A 19646-nucleotide genomic window follows, 5' to 3' on the forward strand; every position below is an offset into this window, starting at 1 on the left:
CTTCCTATTTTATGGGCTGCAGTCGGTGGGATCCACAGCTGTGCACAGAACAGTGCCTCCCTGCCCAGCACAGCGCCCGGCCCAAAGCTGGTGCTCAGCAGACACCAGCTACCATTACTCTTCAAGTTTGCCATCCCATTGCCTCAGGGTAGATGGGCCTTTTTAAAATTCCTGATTTTTACCACAGCCAGAGTGTAAAGGGAAAATCTTGAGAGAGAACTGAGGTTCGATTTTAAATATTGATTGCAAGCAAATTTTTCAGTCATTTAGGTGTTTGTATATGGTGGACAGAGTCATTGCTCGGGATGAGTTTGAGTCTGGTTGAGTTTATGTTCAGTCAGTGTTCCCAAGTTCATGGATGCCTCAGTCCCCAGGAGTGCCTGGCAAGTGGCGGCAGGGTCTTGGGAAGGTAGGCCCAGTATGCAGAAAGACACGTGTAGAACAGGATGCTTGGATATGTGGGGAATGGGATTATTAACTTCTGATAGAAAGCCATTTTTTTAGTGCTCTTTTTTTGAAGTGAACTCCATAAGCATAATTAAGCTGCCATCTGATCTACACGTTTGTTGTCCAGAGTCAGAAAGGTGTAGTGCAAGGAAAGAGCCTTACGCTGGACAAGGCTAGGTGCCTGACCTTGGGTAGGTCACCCAAATACTCTGGGCTTTAACTTTGTGTCATCCACAAGATGTGGAGTAACACTACCTGATTCTATTATTTTTTTCTTCAACTCCAAGGAAATGATTTTAAATGTAGGAAATTAATTAAAATATTAGAATTGGTTTCAGGAAAGAATTATCCATATGAGTTATTTGTGGCCTTTTGCCTTAGTGCCAACCTCTTCTCTTAGTGAGCAGCACATCTATGGCAGTGCTGGCTGTCAGACTCAAACAGGAAGCTCCCTTCGTCAAGTTGATAGTCTTCTTCATTCAGGGTACCTGGGAACTCCCTCTCTAGTTAGCTAGCAGCTTGCCTTTCTGGTCCTTTCTCCGATTCTAGGCTCAGGGGAGCCACAACCAATATATCAAGTTTCTAGTAGTTTTTGCAATAGAAAAAACAAAAAGCCTTAGATTAATCAGATGTGCATGGATGTGCATCTCAGCCTTTGAAGTGAGGGGAAACTGAAACTAGGTTATTATTTCCTGAGTACCAGGGACATGACATGATGACTTTGATATAAATATTTTAAAAATCCAAATTGAAATGACTGAGCTCACGCCGCTTTCTCCCTTGCTGACAAAGGACGTGCAGACAAAATCCCAAGCAGAGTCTCTATTTTTGTGTGGGTATTTCGGGGACCGGCTTGCCAGTTCTGACGTGTCCCATGTGATTGGTAAAGTCTAAGAAATACTAGCCTCTGAAAAGAGAGCAGGGTTGAGAAGGTTTCTTCAGGAGAAAGACTGGCCCTTAGAGCTTAATTTTTATTTCTCATTCCCACGCTCTGGAGATTTAGGGTCTCCTGTGGCCTTTGGTTTTCCCTTGTCCCCCATGGGTTATTCCAGGTGATATTTCTGATTTGAGCAAAAACACTTATTTCTAGGAAATAAGTTTCTTTGGGAAAAAAAAATGTTCCCTCCAAGTTGGAGCAGACAGCTGTTCCCGGAACCATCCTCTGGAACACGGGGCTGAAGCCCAAAAGAGGATGGGCGGGGCAGATGCTGGGCTGACAGCTAACACACTTTGCTGATGTGTGAGAGGGTAGGGTCCCCTAGTGGGTACCCTGGACATGCACCCCCTTCCTCTCCGTGAGCAAGCATACTCTCCCTGGTCATGGGCAACCCTCTTGCCCCAGCCAAGGGGAAGCAGGCCCAGAGAGGGGTCTGTGGAAGGCCCTGATTCCAGGCTGGGCTCTGGTTACTACGCCAGGCAGCCTGTTTCTTCTCCTGTACATCTAGGTTATTAAACAAGTTTAGTGGTGTAGTTGCTTTGGAAGAATTACCCTCGGCCTTCCTGCTGAAATTAGTTTATCCAACTTAATGAGATCAACAATTGCAGCCACGGCCCTGCCTCATTCATTATTCTAATTGCCGATATAAGATGTGCAGACTGATAGCAATTCCAGTAAGCACATCAATTTTCATGTGGCCAAACAGGTGTTTCATAAGGGCTTTAATGCCCTCTCTGTAGACTTCAGCAACAGATGTTAGGTAATTTTTTTTTTTTAAATGTCCTCTTTTTCTGTTTGGTTTCTGCTTGAGGCAAACAGTGAAATGCATGAGTTTCATTCTGTAAAGCTAAAAACCTAGTGCCAGATAATGTAAAGAAAGCACATGCTTAACGGCCTGAGGGCTTGACATCAGAAAGCCAGAACCATGAATCAGCCCAGACCATATACTGTTCTGTTAGCTGGAGATTCCAGCAGAGTCAGGCCTGGGGTCATTCATTCAGTCTTTTCACTGGTGCTTCACACCTTTCTTGGAGAAGGCTTTGCCCAATGTAACACTGACCTGTGCTGTTAGAAAGTTGCATCCAGCCGTGAACCCTGAAGCCCCTGTTTGCTCCAGCACAAAAGTTGCTCATGAGCTGACCTCCCCGGGAAGGTGTGTGCAGGGGGCCATGTCTGACTGTGCTGCTTCACTTGGCACAGAAGTAGGGACACCAGGTTCCTCTGAAAGAACTCACAGCTGGAGCCGCCTGTCTCAGGGAAGGTTATGTAGGTTCAAGCTAGATTTGAGAGATGAGGGCTTTTAAAATTTCTCCTTACTGGCAAGCAGTTGGGTCCTTCCTGTGGGTGCAGTTGAGAAAAAAAATCTCATTCCCCAAAGCACCCCTGAATATGTCAGCTAGTTGACTTCTGAATACTTTCCTTCTTTGCATTAATTTAGCTGTGCTTGCACTGACTGATAGCAGATAATCCAGATTTAAAGTGGGTTAGGTTTTCTGGGATAGATTGGCTTCCAGTATACCCCAAATCCAATAACTGGAAAGTTATTATTTTAGAGTTTTTTTAAAAAAGAATTTATAGAGTCAAATGCTACAAATTTGTCTCTGTAGCTAAGACTTTTCCACCATCACAAATTTTGAAAGCAAGAATACTACCAACAATTTGGGCAGAGCAGAAAATAGTTTCTAGTTAAGCACTAGTTTTGTCTTCTACCAAGATCTCCGAAAATCCCTTACCAAGGCAATTTCTTGTAAGAAAGAGCCAAATTATAGCTGATTGGCCTAGCATTGGCCAGAGTTTGCTATTACTTGCCCTGAAAGTTTTGATGACTCTGTGTGTGTGTGTGTGTGTGTGTGTGTGTGTGTGTTGGGAATATATAATGAATGTGCATTGGCTACTGTTGTCTGATTTGAAGCTAAGTAAATGTTTAATTAAATGTATGGAATGCTGTCTCTAATGTAACCCTCTCTCCTTATTAGATTCTCTTATTAACCCACTTCTATGAGACCATCTTGTTTCTTGCAGATGAATGATGCTATGGGATTTGAATTGCCCTGGGTGTATTTTGTCAGTCTCGTCATCTTTGGGTCATTTTTCGTACTAAATCTTGTACTTGGTGTATTGAGCGGGTAAGCTACACCTCTTTCATCTTGAAAGCAGAGTCCTGAGGACAGTTGCCAAGACCACACAGGCTTGCTAGATGGGGGCCACCGGATGGGTGCCAAGCGTTTTATGTGTCCTCCAAGATGCTTTCTTTTCTGCTGAGGCTTCCCAAACCAAGACGTTTCCTGGAACCTCACCAGCCTTTGTGAGAGAAAGCTATAGGATAATTATTGACCAGAGATTAATCAGTGTTGTCACTTGGGGTTTAAATCATTGGCATTGCTTGCCCATTTGTCCTAAAAGGAGATACATCTATAATTGCTTTATTGGTCTGGATCCAAATATAATGCAGATTAATTGGTACCAAACAGTAGCTAAATGACTTTTGGTAGGCCACATTTGGGGATTTCCGCAGCAGAACCTGCCCTTATTGAAAGAACAAAACTGGAAGGCCCTTGGCGGGATCCCATCCTTGGAGCACCAGTCCTCAGTCAAAGCCCTAGTGGTCCAGCAGCAGTTCCTGGGGCTCTGCTCTTTGGCAAATGGATAACTGATAACTAATCTCCTTACATTTTACAGGTAAATGATGCGATAGGATGGGAATGGCCATGGGTGTATTTTGTTAGTCTCATCATCCTTGGCTCATTTTTCGTCCTTAACCTGGTTCTTGGTGTCCTTAGTGGGTAAGCAGTTGGATCCGTGTCCCACATTCTGCTGCTGCCATGTGTCAGGCAGCTCCCTACGGCTTTCTCTGCATGCGTGTGGACTCTGATGTCCCCTCTGTGTGTTGCTTTGGGACTGAACTGTAATTCTCAATGCTCGTATCTGTCTGTGAGATTCTGTGTTTCTGATGCTTGCCAAACTATTAATTGAATGAAACCATTTCCCTAAAATGAGTCACATTTATATGCTAGAGTGTAGGAGTGGATTAAAAGTGACTAAAAGGATGCCCAGCCTTGGTCTCCCGCAGCAAAGGACCTTTGTCTTTTGTGGTTTTCTTCCCATTAGTATTAGTACATAGCCTGGCCCTTTAAAGTTACTTGCAGTATCATTATTTCCAGTGGTGTTTCAGATATCATGGTAAAGGAGAAATAAGCCTAGATTAGCACAGAAATACTGGACAGTTTAAAAATCTCACATCCTTCCCATGGGGATCATTTATTAGCTTGGTTTTCTGCTGCTATCACTGTGAGAATATTCCCTTGAATTTGTTTTTAATCTTAGCTCACAGAATCTGTCTTTAATGCAGAGAAATAATCAGCTTTTGCACCTAAATTTCCTCCGGCCTTATCATTGTCCGTGTCACTCAGTCATCATTTTTGAAATTTTACCTTCTTGGCCTCCTCGGCTCTGTGGATTGACAGGGCTTCAGTGGAGGCTGGGACCAGAGTGGGGCTCTATCTTGTCTGTGGTTGCCATCCTAGAGCCCTCCTGGGCATCCTAGCATCTTCCCCACCACACAGACACCCGACACAGGGGAGTATCCCAGAGAAGGGAGTGGGGCCTCCCCAGGCTCTCAGTGCCAGCTTATTGCCATTGCCAGGGCCTGGGAGGGTGACCAGGGCTCATAGGTGCCCGTTTCCCCTGAGGAGCCCCTGTCACTCCTGAGTTCAGACATCCTCCGGAGATACTGCTGATAGACTTGATTCCCAGTGAGTTTATCTACTCCTCACTCACTCTATCTCTGTCTTGCTGAGAGCTTGTATCTCGGGGGAAGTGATGTCTTCATGTAATGCCGAGTCAGTGGAGAGACCTTTATCTCACTTTTCTAAACACTGCCTTTTCCAGAGCAGAAAGCGAGCTAGTTACCCATCTTTGCTTCCTCTCCTCATCTTCCCTCTCAGCTACCCTGCCTGTTTTCAGGGACAGCACGTTTAGAATTCTCCCTGACCAAGTGTGGTCACTTTCACACCATGGATACACACTGTCCTGTGAAGCCCCATCTAGAAATGAGCCAGGAGCCCATGCCTTACAGTGAGGGGAAAGGGGGCTCTGGGCCTGAGTTCTGGGTGTGACAGCTGACCCTCTGCACTGACCTGGGCCAAAGATTCTTTCTCTGGATAAATGGCTCTTCAAGCCTAAAGTTCTTTCACGTCACACTTTAAAAGTGCCTTCTTCTAACGACCCTCTGTGGCCTTAGGTCAGTGTCAGGATGGTGAGGGTGGAATTTATCCCTGGAGAAACAGCATCATGTTGATTTTACTACAGGAACAGCCCATACAAGGTTAACAGCAATTCTGTTGTGAATTCCTTGGCACCCTGTGTCTCCTAAACCCAACTAAACTGAGGCCATGGAAACGACTAATTTTAACAGTGCCAGTGACATGCCTTATCTCTGAGCTTCCCAGAGCAGGAACATCACCCTGGCAGGATGAGGCAGACTTAAAAAGGGAAAAGGGGAAAAAGCTGGGAGGGACCCCTTATTACAATGGTGGATGCTAAATATGCACCCTGTTGGGGGTACCCACAGCTGGAGGATAAAGACGCACACACCATGATGGAACAGCCAGTTTACTGAAATATATTTTGGGGAAAGTAATAAGTAACTTTAAAATATTTTTAAATCAGAACAAAACTAGATTCCTTATGAAGGAGAATGCAAATGACATTTGAATTCTTAAAATAAAACCCAAGAATTCCCAGCAATATTCAGTCAGTTCCACGATGTGCCCCAGCTCCCCCGGGGCTGCAGCTGACCCTGCCTGGACATGCGAGGCCACTTGGGTAGGAGATGTCCAGCAGCACTCTGTCTAAAGGAGGAACCACGTCCGCAGAGCAGTCTTCCAGCGTGTTCGCAAATTTGGTTGCTTTTCCTGAATTCTTGCTGCATGTCTGGCTCTGGGCCAGGGGCCAGGGTGCCAAGATGTCTAAGACACAGATGGGGGCCTTGTGCTCAGACAGTCATTGTCTGGGGTGGAACTGTCATTGGGCAGTGCAGGATGGCCAAGCTAAAATAGGGGCGGGGACAGAGAAGCTGTGAAAGCAGTATGTCTATGAGCTGGATGTTGAAAGATGATAAGGTGTCTGTGGGGGTGGCGGTGGGGTGGGCTAGAGGTGGAGAAACCAGAGAACAGGCTGCTCCCATCTTTCCTAACAGTTAGTTACTTGGGCTTCTCCGCCTGGGTACTCCTCCTTGACTTTCCCCTACAAAAAGCAACAAAAAATCAAAATCAGTCATTTGTATTTATTTTCTTGTTTCAGAGAAATGAAATTTAAAAAAACATTTTTTTAGTTTCAATCTTAGAGTTCTTCCCAACTTTTTAAGGGAACATTGGAGGAAATATAAAATCAGAAGGACATAAATGTTAAAAAGGAGATGGCTTATGTTGCATACCCTTAGGGACCATTGGACCAGCACAAATGTAATTCCAAAAGCCCTCAATTAAAAGGCTCTCCTGTTTTAGACCATGCTGATGCTTTCTAATGAAGGATCGTTATAAGACGCTATGTGTCTTTAAGTCAACCATTTAGAAATATTTGTTGCTCTTCCTTGGCTCCTCCTCTTTTTCCATGTGGCCATGCCATCCTATTGTATCCTTAAACTGATTTTAATCTGTGCACTTGATTTGGTATTGGTACATTTATGAAGCATTGTTAAGTCTGATGCTTTGAAATAGCTCTGGTTTTACAGCAGACTGTTTTTCTCAAGGTGAGTATGAGGTTCATGAACTGTATGCTCTGCATAGCCAAGCATGATCCTGGATGAAGACATTCCCACCCCCTGCCCCAACCCAGGTACTTGTGCTGTGTGGGAGGAGCCGAGAAAGTCAGTAACTAGAGTTCTGATTTCATAATAAGTTGTTATCAAGGAGATGGCCCCGTTATGACCAAGTGTTAGAAAGAATGTCTCAATTAAGTCTACAGTTCAGCTGGCTCTTCTCATGGTGGCTTTGATGACTGTTCACTTTTAAAATTGCTCACTTAACTCTTGTCCCCTTTGGGGTATTTTTTTCTGTAGGTAGGTAAGATAAGAGAACACGGTGGTGTTTCAGCACTTTTTATCTTTAGAGTCACTGCCAGATGCCCAGGGGGGATGGTGGTCATGGACAGTGGCTCACATCTTCACCTGCAAGGACTACCTGATGCCAGGCATACCTCTGGTAAGGTAGACGGCCCTCTGAGCCCCTGTGGTGTGGGTCAGACCCCCAAAAAGGGGCTGGTGGGTGAGACGTGAATTAGAAGACCTGAGTTCTGGTCATGTGCTAAATAACTCTGGGACTTCACTTAGGAGTCCCGAGCCTACATCTCTTGGCCCCTCAAAGGGGGATGAAGCTGCTGTGCCATCCCCACCCACACACACAGAATAGGTGGCTTTAGGTCGGCTCATGAATGTAAAAGTGCTTTGAAAAATATATACTGCAAAGAATTTTACTCATTGAATGTATCTTTCTCTTACCTCTGTGGGCCTCCTCCCGATCCCCTCCTTGGGTGAAGTGGTAACAGCTAAGAGGCTAGTTGGAAAATATCTAAAATGTACCATTTTCTGAATTTCCCAGGAAGAGACCAACAGAAATAGGCTTTGTGTGCACATTAATACTGTACTCAGTGCCCTCATGATCAGGCCATGGAGGTTTTTTGTCATCTTTGAGGTGCAGCTCTCAATCATGATTGAAGTTCTGACAGTGATTTATTTTTGCACAAGTAGGGAGGCATGACATTTCTGTAACATACGGTTAAACACTGGCTTTAGAGTCAGATAATTAAGACTTAACTCTCTGCTCTACCTTTTACCAACTATGAGATTTGATGAAATAGTTTACCTATTCGAGCTTCACTTTGCTTGTCTGTAAAATGATGTTAATAATATTAACCGTGGGGAGTTGCGAGAGGATTCAGTGAGCTGAAGAGTGTAGAGAGGTTCATTACTTTGATGGTGATGGCTTGAGTAAGAGTATATAAAATGAGATTTGCATGCAAGAAAAATCTAATCAACTCAATTCTTTTAATTTTTCTCCCTTGTGACCAGGCCTATAGGTAGGGTTTAATTTGCATGACTCTTCTACTCAGGATGTTAATAAACTAAGTATTCTCTACTTAGTTTAGAGTAGAGAATTTGCTTTTAGAGGATCTAATGTCCAAAAATGCTCTTAGAGGCGCAGGAAGGTAAAATGAAAATACTTAGGAGTTGGTAAATTATGAAGTCCTTGCTAAGCAAAGATTTGATTTGCCTTTGTTTCTGTTTCTGCCAAAGATAGACTAAGGACCCACGGTGCCTAGACTGGTTTTGATGTCTATTAGATGGATTTCTCCTGAGAAGTTTAGATAATCTCTGATATTTATATAGTAGCAGTCAGATCCCTGGCACTTAGCAATGGCCAGGAAGAGATTAGATAAAAGACCCTTAAGAGATTAGTGTAATATAACCCAGACTTTGATGCATCTGTTCTCTGTCGGCCTTTGAAGTCAGGCCCCATCTGCCATTTTTCATAGTAAATCCAAAGGGCAATTTTAGGATCCTATGTTGTGAATATTTTTCTGTTCAGTTGTTTTGAACACTGTTGTCTTGGTGCCTGGATATTCCCTGCCATAAAATGGAGTTTAAAAACTCCATTCTCTTTTCTTTTATAAATTCAGTATCATAATGTGAAGGTTCTTTAATTATGTGCCAGACTATGACCCATATTGGGACAGACCTCTGCCCTGGTCTTTTAAAAAATGTTTGTTTATTTGTAACCGCGCTGGGTCTTCGTGCTGGGCTCGGGCTTTCTCTGGCCGTGGCGAGTGGGGCTGCTCTCCATTGGCAGTGTGCAGACTTCTCATCACCATGGCCTTTTGGTGGCGCGTGGACTGAGTTGCCCCCAGGCATTTGGGGTTCAGACCAGGGATTTAACCCATATCCCCTCCATTGGCAGGCAGATTCTTAACCGCTGGATTGCCAGGAAGGTCCCTCTAATCACTTTTTTAGAGGAAAAAGATGATTAATGAATTTCATCTCCTATTCCTTAGACTTTACTCATATTCGTCCAAAACATTATATTTGTCTTCAGTCCATTCGGTTTCTCTTTAATCTACATTAATTGGGGGAAAAGGATGCTTGGTGATTGGTTGAAAGTGTTGGGATTAAAAAAACCTAGGCAGAGATTCATGCATGGCTTCTCTACTTGTGTAACTGCTGGTATAGAAGGAGTGGAAGAGGGTGGCATGGCAAGTGGGGGTGACTGTGCTGTATTAGAATTTTACAAAATAGGTTCGGGTTTGGGGGGCATCATAGTTTACACCCTAGTCTGTCACATTCACACCATTATGAACCATGGTCAATCAGAGATTGCCTCTAGTTCCCTCCCCTTGAATGTTGGCTCAGAGGGAAAAACATACCAGGTATATTGTGGAGACATACCCTCTGGGAATAGGCATTTGTATAAATTATTCATGACTAGGATTAGAATTTACTCTCATTCAATGCTTTACCAGCATCTGCTCACAGAAAATGAACAACAGAATTTCTTCCTGTACATAAACAGATCTGCATCTTAGAAGAGTAGTTGAATTGCTTGTGACATTGAAAGGGGTATTGTTAGGTAATGGGATAAAGCAGGCTATCAGCGTGATTGGTTACCACTACATTACAGAATAAAATTGTATTGAGTTAATGAGTTAATTCCATATCTTGACAACAGGCAGAGAAAACACATAGAGGTCTAGTTCCAAAACAAGGGGACAGTGGAGAGTTCTTTGTAGATAGTTCTTAAAATTAAAAAAAAAAAAAAAAAAAAAAGATTTTCCTGTGTGCAATTAGTGATGATGAGGCTGCCAGATTCCCAAAGACACTCTTAATGATCACTTGTAGCAAAATATTTCCCCACAGTTAACTGGATATATCTTTGGTTTGACTTGACTCACAGATGAAAGAGTTGTCCACACAGTTGGAGGTCTCTTTTCTTGAACTTGGAAGTAGCGCTGTGAGTGGGGTTGAAAGCTGAGGGAGAGATCTATGTTCCTTTAGTAACTTCACATGGTTTGGTTTTGGTAGAACAAGAAATTAAGCCCTGCTTCAGCTCTATGTGGAAGAATGCTAAATTTCCTTTTTCTAATAAAGAACTGTCCTAAACATTTTTATAGACTTTTAAGCCCTGAGCTTTCTTGTTGCAGAGTTAAGATGCTGTCAGGGGTAGCTGACAGCTGGATACCGGTGCTGTGGGTACTGTGGTACCTGAAGTGAATAGGCTGATAGCCACACCTGACATTAACAGGTGAGTGGTAACCTCTCTGCCACTGGCCGGCAGCGACTGGTCCCATAGAAATAGCTGTTGGGATCAGTGGAAACGAGGTAAGTGAAAGTTTTCCCTGATCCTTGTTTCCATCAAGCTGATGTCGGTTTCCCTGGCAACAGCAATGGACAGCAGCCAGGCACAGCAGCAGATTGAGGAGAGCTCTCTCACTTGTCAGCTGTGGCTATCATGTATTCCTCATCTAGTCCTTTCTTCTAAAATGTAGCAAAACACCTCTGAGGGCCCAGGAGGCATCTCTGGCCACACGTGCCCTCCTGAGCACCCATCTTGGCAATGGAGAGCTCTTGACTTAGCGGAATTCATCACTGAGCTTTCATGCAGAGGCTCAGTTCTTCATAAAGACACTGGCACCTTAGCAGTTGAAATTAAAGCCATAATTTTCCTGTGTTCCCTATTCAGTTGGCGGCATTAACAATTGTTCTTATTTCTGCAGTGAAGGGTTGTTTATGAATTTAATAATTTGACTTCTGTGAGAAACATATTGATGATTGCCCTAAGGTGCTACTGTCAAGCTTATGTCAGTTTTTTTTTTCTTTTTCCTTCCTTGTAATATTCTTTTATAGGCTGGTAAAATTGCTTTCAGAAATCAAATCTTGGTATGGCAGAACGGCTCAGGATAGCAAGACCCATACGTCTGTGGTACTGGGAGCTCTTCTTTATTCAAGTTCAGCAGTTGTCCTAATAAATAAAATGTTCCTGGAACATTTTATTTTAAACTTCTTTTTGTTTTTAAATTGATTTTTATTAGAGTATAGTTGCTTGACAATGTTATGTTGGTTTCTGTTGTACAGCACAGTGACTTAGCTATACGTATACATATATTCCCTCTTTTTTAGATTTCCTTCCCACTCAAGCCAACACAGAGCACCAAGTAGAGTTCCCTGAGCTATGCAGTAGGTTCTCATTAGTTATCTGTTTTATATATAGTAATGTATATATGTCAATCTCAGTCCCCCAATTCAACCCACCTTCCCACCCCTCCTTGGTTTCCAGAAGTTTGTCCACATCTGTGTCTCTACTTCTGTTCTGGAAATAAGTTCACCTGTACCATTTCCCTAGATTCTACACAGAAGCGATATTACATTTAAGCAGGTGTGGGCACCCAAGGTAAAAATATCACCTCCCGTATGAGAGAGTGTTCTCAGGTCCCACAGAGCAGAACTGCTGTCACTGCCAGGGCATGTAAAGTGAGAGTGTGTGCGGAGAGGCACAGAGTAAGGTGTTGGGCACGACCTTATTTTAAACCCTTAAAGGTGTTATTACCATTTTAAAAGTATTTTCTGTGGCGTATTCCTCGGTGGGTCCGGTGGTTAGGACTCCCCACTTCTACTACAGGGGATCCGGGTTTGACCCCTGGTCAGGGAAGTAGGACCCTATAAGCCATGTGGCACAGCACCCCCCAAAAAACAAAATATTTTCTCTGAATCAAAATAAAACTTCAAGATTCAGAGCTATATCTCTGAGAATCAAATGAAGATACAGATCCACAGCCTTATGAGAATGTAGATTGACTGCGTCAAAGAACACTAAAAAAAGAGTAAAAGAGCACTGAAAAAAATGGTAAATTTCCTGACTTGGGGGGCTTTCTGAATGACTTTGTCCTCAACAATCTAGACAAGGGCAAATATGCTTGGTTGGGAGGCAGTATTTAGGACTAACCCTGTACCACCTGCTAAGAGTTCAGTGTGACAGACTAATAAGCAGACAGTCTTGCTAAATATTCTTCTCTCTCTTAGACTTATTAAGAAAAAAATGAGTTCATCATTCATTCATTGAATGTTTTTATGTGCCTACACAGTGATAGATGTATTTGCCAAGTACCTTCCCAGGCTCTGGGATTTGAGTGGTGAGGCAAAGCAGAGTCTTATCTTCATGAAGCTAATGAGGGGGAGAAAAATTGCCAAGGTTTATAAATCCTTTAAAGGAGAGGCCCATGATGCTGTGAGAGTGTTTAACAGGGAGAGCAAATGTTTAGGGGAAGCATCCTGAAGAAAGGGAAGGATGAAGGGATAGCCATCATATCCAGGCAAGATGGGAAAGACACTCAGAGAGGGTATTACGGTCAAAGGAAAAATCCCATCAGAGGCCCGACAGTATGAATGAGTAGAGGGTATTGGAGAATCTGAAGAAAGCCATGGGAATACCAGACCACCTAACCTGCCTCTTGAGAAATCTGTATGCAGGTCAGGAAGCAACAGTTAGAACTGGACATGGAACAATAGACTGGTTCCAAATAGGAAAAGGAGTACGTCAAGGCTGTATATTGTCACCCTGCTTATTTAACTTCTATGCAGAGTACATCATGAGAAATGCTGAACTGGAAGAAACACAAGCTGGAATCAAGATTGCCAGGAGAAATATCAATAACCTCAGACATGTAGATGATACCACCCTTATGGCAGAAAGTGAAGAGGAACTAAAAAGCCTCTTGATGAAAGTGAAAGAGGAGAGTGAAAAAGTTGGCTTAAAGCTCAACATTCAGAAAACGAAGATCATGGCATCTGGTCCTCTCACTTCATGGGAAGTAGATGGGGAAACAGTGGAAACAGTGTCAGACTATTTTTTGGGGCTCCAAAATCACTGCAGATGGTGACTGCAGCCATGAAATTAAAAGATGCTTACTCCTTGGAAGAAAAGTTATGACCAACCTAGATAGTATATTCAAAATCAGAGACATCACTTTGCTGACTAACGTCCGTCTAGTCAAGGCTATGGTTTTTCCTGTGGTCATGTATGGATGTGAGAGTTGGACTGTGAAGAAGGCTGAGCGCCAAAGAATTGATGCTTTTGAACTGTGGTGTTGGAGAAGACTCTTGAGAGTCCCTTGGACTGCAAGGAGATCCAACCAGTCCATTCTGAAGGAGATCAACCCTGGGATTTTTTTGGAAGGAATGATGCTAAAGCTGAAGCTGCAGTACTTTGGACACCTCATGCGAAGAGTTGACTCATTGGAAAAGACTCTGATGCTGGGAGAGATTGGGGGCAGGAGGAGAAGGGGACGACCCAGGATGAGATGGCTGGATGGCATCACCGACTCGATGGACGTGAGTCTGAGTGAACTCCGGGAGATGGTGATGGACAGGGAGGCCTGGCGTGCTGCGATTCATGGGGTCGCAAGGAGTTGGACACGACTGAGCGACTGAACTGAACTGAACTGAACTGAAGAAAGCCAGGGTGGCAGGCACCCAGGGGCTGGGAAAAGAAGGCAGAAAACAAAGACTGATCAGCAGAGCCCAGATCACAAGGGTCCTTTGAGACCATGTCACAGATTCTGCTCATTAGCTGAAGGATAAAGGAACCCACTGATAAACTTTAAGCTCAAAGTGATGTGATTTCTCTCTGTGTTTAATGAAAATTACTCTGATATCATCAACTTACCTTAAAATGCTTCAACAAATATAATGGATAGAGGCATAGATAGATAGGAGATAAATAAAGTGTAACAAATGTTCATTGTGGAAGCCAGGTGGCAGGCATGTATGTGTTCACTGTGTAAGTCTTCCTACTTTTGTGAATATGTGAAATTTTTTCTGAATGTTGGAAACATTGAGCATATAAAATCACTCTGGCTGCAGTAGTATGAATGGACTATATAGATGCAAGACTAGATGAGGGGAGAGCAATTTGAGACTATTGTAATCCTCTTCCAGTCACAATATAGTAACAGTGCCAGAATGGACCTTTTACTATAAACAACTATAAAACTGGCCAAAATATATGAAGCATTTTTTCCCCCAGAAGATAGAAATAGGCAGCAGGCAGCACAGGATTATGTCCCTTAAGAGAAGGGAAACGCATGAAGTAAGTGCCACAATTGCCTTGGCTTTCTGCCTGGAGATGCTTTTAGAGTTGTGGCTCAGGGAGGCAGAGCCCAGGAGAAGACCACGGTCTATTCGCTTAAGAGGCAAAAAGCAGAGTTTGAACTGCCAAGATGGCTGGAATTTTCAGGGCAGGGTACTGGAGAGCAATAGGCAGAGCAGGGACTCAGGATATCTGAAAAGGATTCTCTGAAATCTTTGACCATATACGAGGCTGCTGTGTGCCAGTTGGACCTATGGGAGTGAGGCAGAGAGCAGCTACTACAAAGCTGTGAGCTGCTGGAAGTCTCAGTGTTGGACAACAGAGGGATTCTGATCAGCTAGACTAGATTGAACTTGATGAATACATTGGACATTCAAGTGAAACCTCAGAAACACCAAATATTAAGGGTGGGGTTACCTTACCCCTGGAGTAAAAGCCACTCTAGACCTGCCCCAGTGAATCTTACAGACAAGCTTCAGAAGGATCAGGACAAGTGGCCAACTAAACACCTGCCAAAACAAGTCACCACCCATTAAAGGAAGACCCCAAAACTCGGATGTTCCCCAAGTGTTCCCCCAGATCATTAAAAGTTATGGGCCATGAAGTGAAGCAGGAAAACATTATCCATAATCAAGATGGGGTGGGGCCATCAATACAAACAAATTGAGAGATGACAGATAAGGCAGAAAAGGAACAAAGAACATGTGGGACGAACGAAAAACCAATAGCAAAATTAAGTAGAGAAATCAGTAAATCCACAAACACAGATGAAAAATTTATAGTTCCATTTTGACAATTGAAGAACACGGGGATGAAAAAAAACTAAACATAGATAACATCTGAACACTACCAATGAAACTGACCTTAAGTGGTACTTACATCCAGCAACAGCAGAATACACATTCTGTTCAGGAGCACCAAGATAGGCTACATCTGTGCTGTTTAAAAAAAGGGCTCAAAGATTAAAATCTTGAAAAGTATGTTTTTTTTAACAGCATTGATTAAAAATATAAACTAGTAATAGTAGCTATTTAGAATTCTCTTTAGAATTCTAGAATTCTTTAGATTTTTGATAATGAAAGAAGACATCTCCAAATAACTTATAATTTAAAGAAAAATATTACAATGAAAATAAGGGATGTTTTGAACTGAATGATCCATGTGCACTTGAGAAGAAGGTGTATTCTTCTGCATTTGGATGGAATGTCCTGAAGATATCAATGAGATCCATCTCATCTAATATATCACTTAAGACTTGCGTTTCCTTATCAGTTTTCTGTTTTGATGATCTGTCCATTGGTGTGAGTGGGGTATTAAAGTCTCCTATTATTATTGCGTTACTGTCAATTTCTCCTTTTATGTCTGTTAGTGTTTGTCTTATGTATTGAGGTGCTGGTATGTTGGGTGCATAGATATTTACAATTGTTACATCTTCCTCTTGGATTGATCCCTTGATCATTATGTAGTGTCCTTCCTTATCTCTTGTAATCTTCTTTATTTTAAGGTCTGTTTCATTCTGGCGCACATATCCGGAATCTAGAAAAATGGTTCTGAATAATTTATTTGCAGGGCAGCAATGGAGAAACATAGAGAACAGACTTGTGGACATGGGGAGAGGGGAGGAGAGGGTGAGATGCATGGAGAGAGTAACATGAAACTGACATTACCATGTGTGAAATAGACAGCCAACGGGAATTGGCTGTACGGCTCAGGAAACTCAAACAGGGGCTCTGTGTCAACCCAGGGGAGTGGGATGGGGAGGCAGATGGGAGGGAGGTTCAAAAGGGAGGGGAATATGTATACCTAGGCTGATTCATGTTGAGGTTTGACAGAAACAGCAAAATTCTGTAAAGCAATTATCCTTCAATAAAAAAAGAAAAGAAAATGATAATGAAAATACAGCAAATCAAAATGTGCATTATCCATCTAAAACAATGCTTAGAAATTTATAGCTCTAAATGCCTTTCAATTCAGTGGTCTCTATTCCCATCTGGCATCACTGACTCGATGGACGTGAGTCTGAGTGAACTCCGGGAGTTGGTGATGGACAGGGAGGCCTGGTGTGCTGCGATTCATGGGGTTGCAAAGAGTCGGACACGACTGAGCGACTGAACTGAACTGATTCCCATCTAAGAATCTAGAAAAGGAAAGCAAATTAAATCCAGGGAAAGTAAAAGAGAAATGAGAGAAGTCAGTAAAACAGAAAACTCAAGAATAGGTAAAATTAACAAAGATAAGAGTGGACTGTTCGAAAAGCTTGATAAAATTAATAAATCTTTAGCAAGATTAATTTAAAAAAATCAGTATCAGAAATGATGGAGGGGATGTCAACACAAATACTATAGACATTGAAATAACGAGAGACTAGGATAAACAGCTTTATGACAGTAAATTCAATAATTTAGGAGCAATGGACATATTCCTTGAAAAACACAGCTTATCAAACTGACTCAAAAAAACTGAAGGGCCCTGTATTTGCTTTTCAAATGGAATTCTGAATCACAGACCTTCTCTCAAAACCAGAGGCCTGGATAATGTCAAGTGAACTCTGTCAAACAACGTAGAAGAAAAGAATAACATTCCATTCCTAGAAAAACTTTTAGAATGTATAGGCGGGGACATTCTCTAACTCATTTTTATGAGGCCAGAATAACTTCAATACCGAACACAACAGACATAAGAAAAGAACAATATCCTTCATTAATACAGATGTAAAATTCTCAAATATTAACAAATTAAATCTAGCAATAATTAAAAGAATAATACCTCATGATCAAATGAAATTTATGTTAGAAACACAGATCAGTTCATCATTGGAAAATCAAGCAGTGTAATTTACTGAATTGACAGAATGAAGGAGAAAAATCATATGATCATCTCAGTAAATGCAGAAAATACCGCCAACAATATTCTATAACCATTCATGATAAAAAACTCTCAGCAAACTAGGACTATATGGCAACTTCCTCAACCTGAATAAGATTATCTACAGAAAACACAGAAACTATAACTGACACCATACTTGATGGTGAAAGGCCGAGTGTGTTCTTATAAGATTAGGAACAAAGTAGTCACTCATCTCTCACCCCTTTTCTTCAGCTTTACCAGTAGGTCAGTACATTAAGGCAAGTAGAGGGTATAAAAGAAAGACTAGAAAGAAAGTAAGGAGAAGGCAATGGCACCCCACTCCAGCAGTCTTGCCAGGAAAATCCCATGGACGGAGGGGCCTGGTGGGCTGCAGTCCATGGGATCGCTAAGAGTCGGACACGACTGAGTGACTTCAATTTCACTTTTCACTCTCATGCATTGGAGAAGAAAATGGCAACCCACTCCAGTGTTCTTGCCTGGAGGATCCCAGGGACGGGGGAGCCTGGTGGGCTGCCGTCTATGGGGTCGCACAGAGTTGGATACTTAGCAGCAGCAGCAGCAGAAAGAAAGTAAAAAGTATTTATCTTTACAGAAAATGTGATTATCTATTTAAAAATTCCCAACAAACTGCCTGAAAACCTATTAGAATTAATAAGTGACTATAACGAGGTCTCAGGGTATAAAGGTCGGTGTACAAAAGTCAGTCTTATTCCCATATACAAGCTCCAATAATGTGAAAAATGAACTTTGAGAAAATAAGATTTTCAATAGCATTGACACATTTTAAAATACTTAGGGGTAAAGATAAGAGAAGTTAGGGAAGACCTCTACACTGAAGACTACAAAATACTGATTGGTCAAATTAAAGATGATCTAAGTAAATAATGGCCCATGATCATGACTTGGAAGATTCAGTAGTGTTAAGATGTTGAATTTATCTATGCATTCATCAAATGTATCTGTTTATTCAGTGATGTCCCACTCATAAATACTAATGGCCTTTTAAAAAAAAAAGAAATTGATAAGATTCTAGTATTTATATATTATTGTGAAGGACCTATAATAACTAAAACAATCTTGACAAAGAACAAAGCTGAAAGACTTATACTACCTGATTTCAAGACTTCCATAAAGCTATAGTAAATACACTGTCATTTTGGCCTGAAGATGGTATATAGAACAATTGAATGGAATAGAAAATCCAGAAATATGTATATATGGTCAGTTGTTTTTTGACAAAAGTGTTAAATAATTCAGTGGAGAAAGAATAATTTTTTTTCAGTGAAATGCTGGAAAAACTAGGAATCTGTTAAACAAACATTGACCTTTATATCACACTTAACACAAGCACTAACTTGAAATGGATCATCAGTTCAGTTGAGTCACTTGCTGCTACTGCTAAGTTGCTTCAGTCGTGTCTGACTCTGTGCGACCCCATAGACGGCAGCCCACCAGGCTCCCCCATCCCTGGGATTCTCCAGGCAAGAATACTGGAGTGGGTTGCCATTTCCTTCTCCAGTGCATGAAAGTGAAAAGTCAAAGTGAAATCGCTCAGTCATGTCTGACTCTTCGCGGCCCCAAGGACCCCAGCCCACCAGGCTCCTCGGTCCATGGAATTTTCCTGGCAAGAGTACTGGAGTGGGGTGCCATTGCCTTCATGTCCAATTCTTTGCAACCCCATGGACTGCAGCATGCCAGGCTTCCCTGTTCATTGCCAATTCCCAGAGCTTACTCAAACTCATGTATATCGAGTCAGTGATGCCATCCAAGCATCTCATCCTCTGTTGTCCCCTTCTCTTCCTGTCTTCAGTCTTTCCCAGCATCAGGATCTTTTCCAGTGAGTCAGTTCTTCACATCAGGTGGCCAAAGTATTGGAGCTTCAGCTTCAGCATCAGTCCTTTGAATTAATATTCAGGACTGATTTCCTTTAGGATTGACTGGTTTGATCTCCTTGCAGTCCAAAGGACTCTCAAGAGTCTTCTCCAACATCACATTTCAAAAGCATCAATTCTTCAACACTCGGATCTAACTAAAAAGCTAAAGTATAAATATTTTCTAAAAATATTTTTGCATTTCATAAATAAGAAATTGGAAAGAAAAGCACGCAATGGGAGAAAATATGTACAACACATATATCTGACAAAGAGTTTGTATAGAGAACATATAAGAACTCTTAACAAATAAGATAACCCAATTGAAATTGGCAAAAGACTTGAACAGATACTTTGCTATATATATATACACAAATAGCCATGTACATATAA

The 19646-nt window shown here is 42.1% G+C and overlaps 1 protein-coding gene across 1 annotated transcript in view; it reads left to right on the forward strand.

Annotated features, from left to right (window-relative positions):
* The window catches only part of CACNA1D (calcium voltage-gated channel subunit alpha1 D), a 352772-nt gene that overhangs the window by 206152 nt on the left and 126974 nt on the right, over positions 1-19646 (forward strand). The window contains exon 8 of the mRNA XM_052644541.1: positions 4064-4167. Within this exon, the coding sequence (XP_052500501.1) occupies positions 4064-4167 (104 nt within the window). The remainder of the gene's footprint in view (positions 1-4063; positions 4168-19646) is intronic.

Source organism: Budorcas taxicolor, chromosome 1 (genome assembly GCF_023091745.1).
Source record: "Budorcas taxicolor isolate Tak-1 chromosome 1, Takin1.1, whole genome shotgun sequence".
Taxonomy (NCBI): Eukaryota; Metazoa; Chordata; class Mammalia; order Artiodactyla; family Bovidae; genus Budorcas; species Budorcas taxicolor.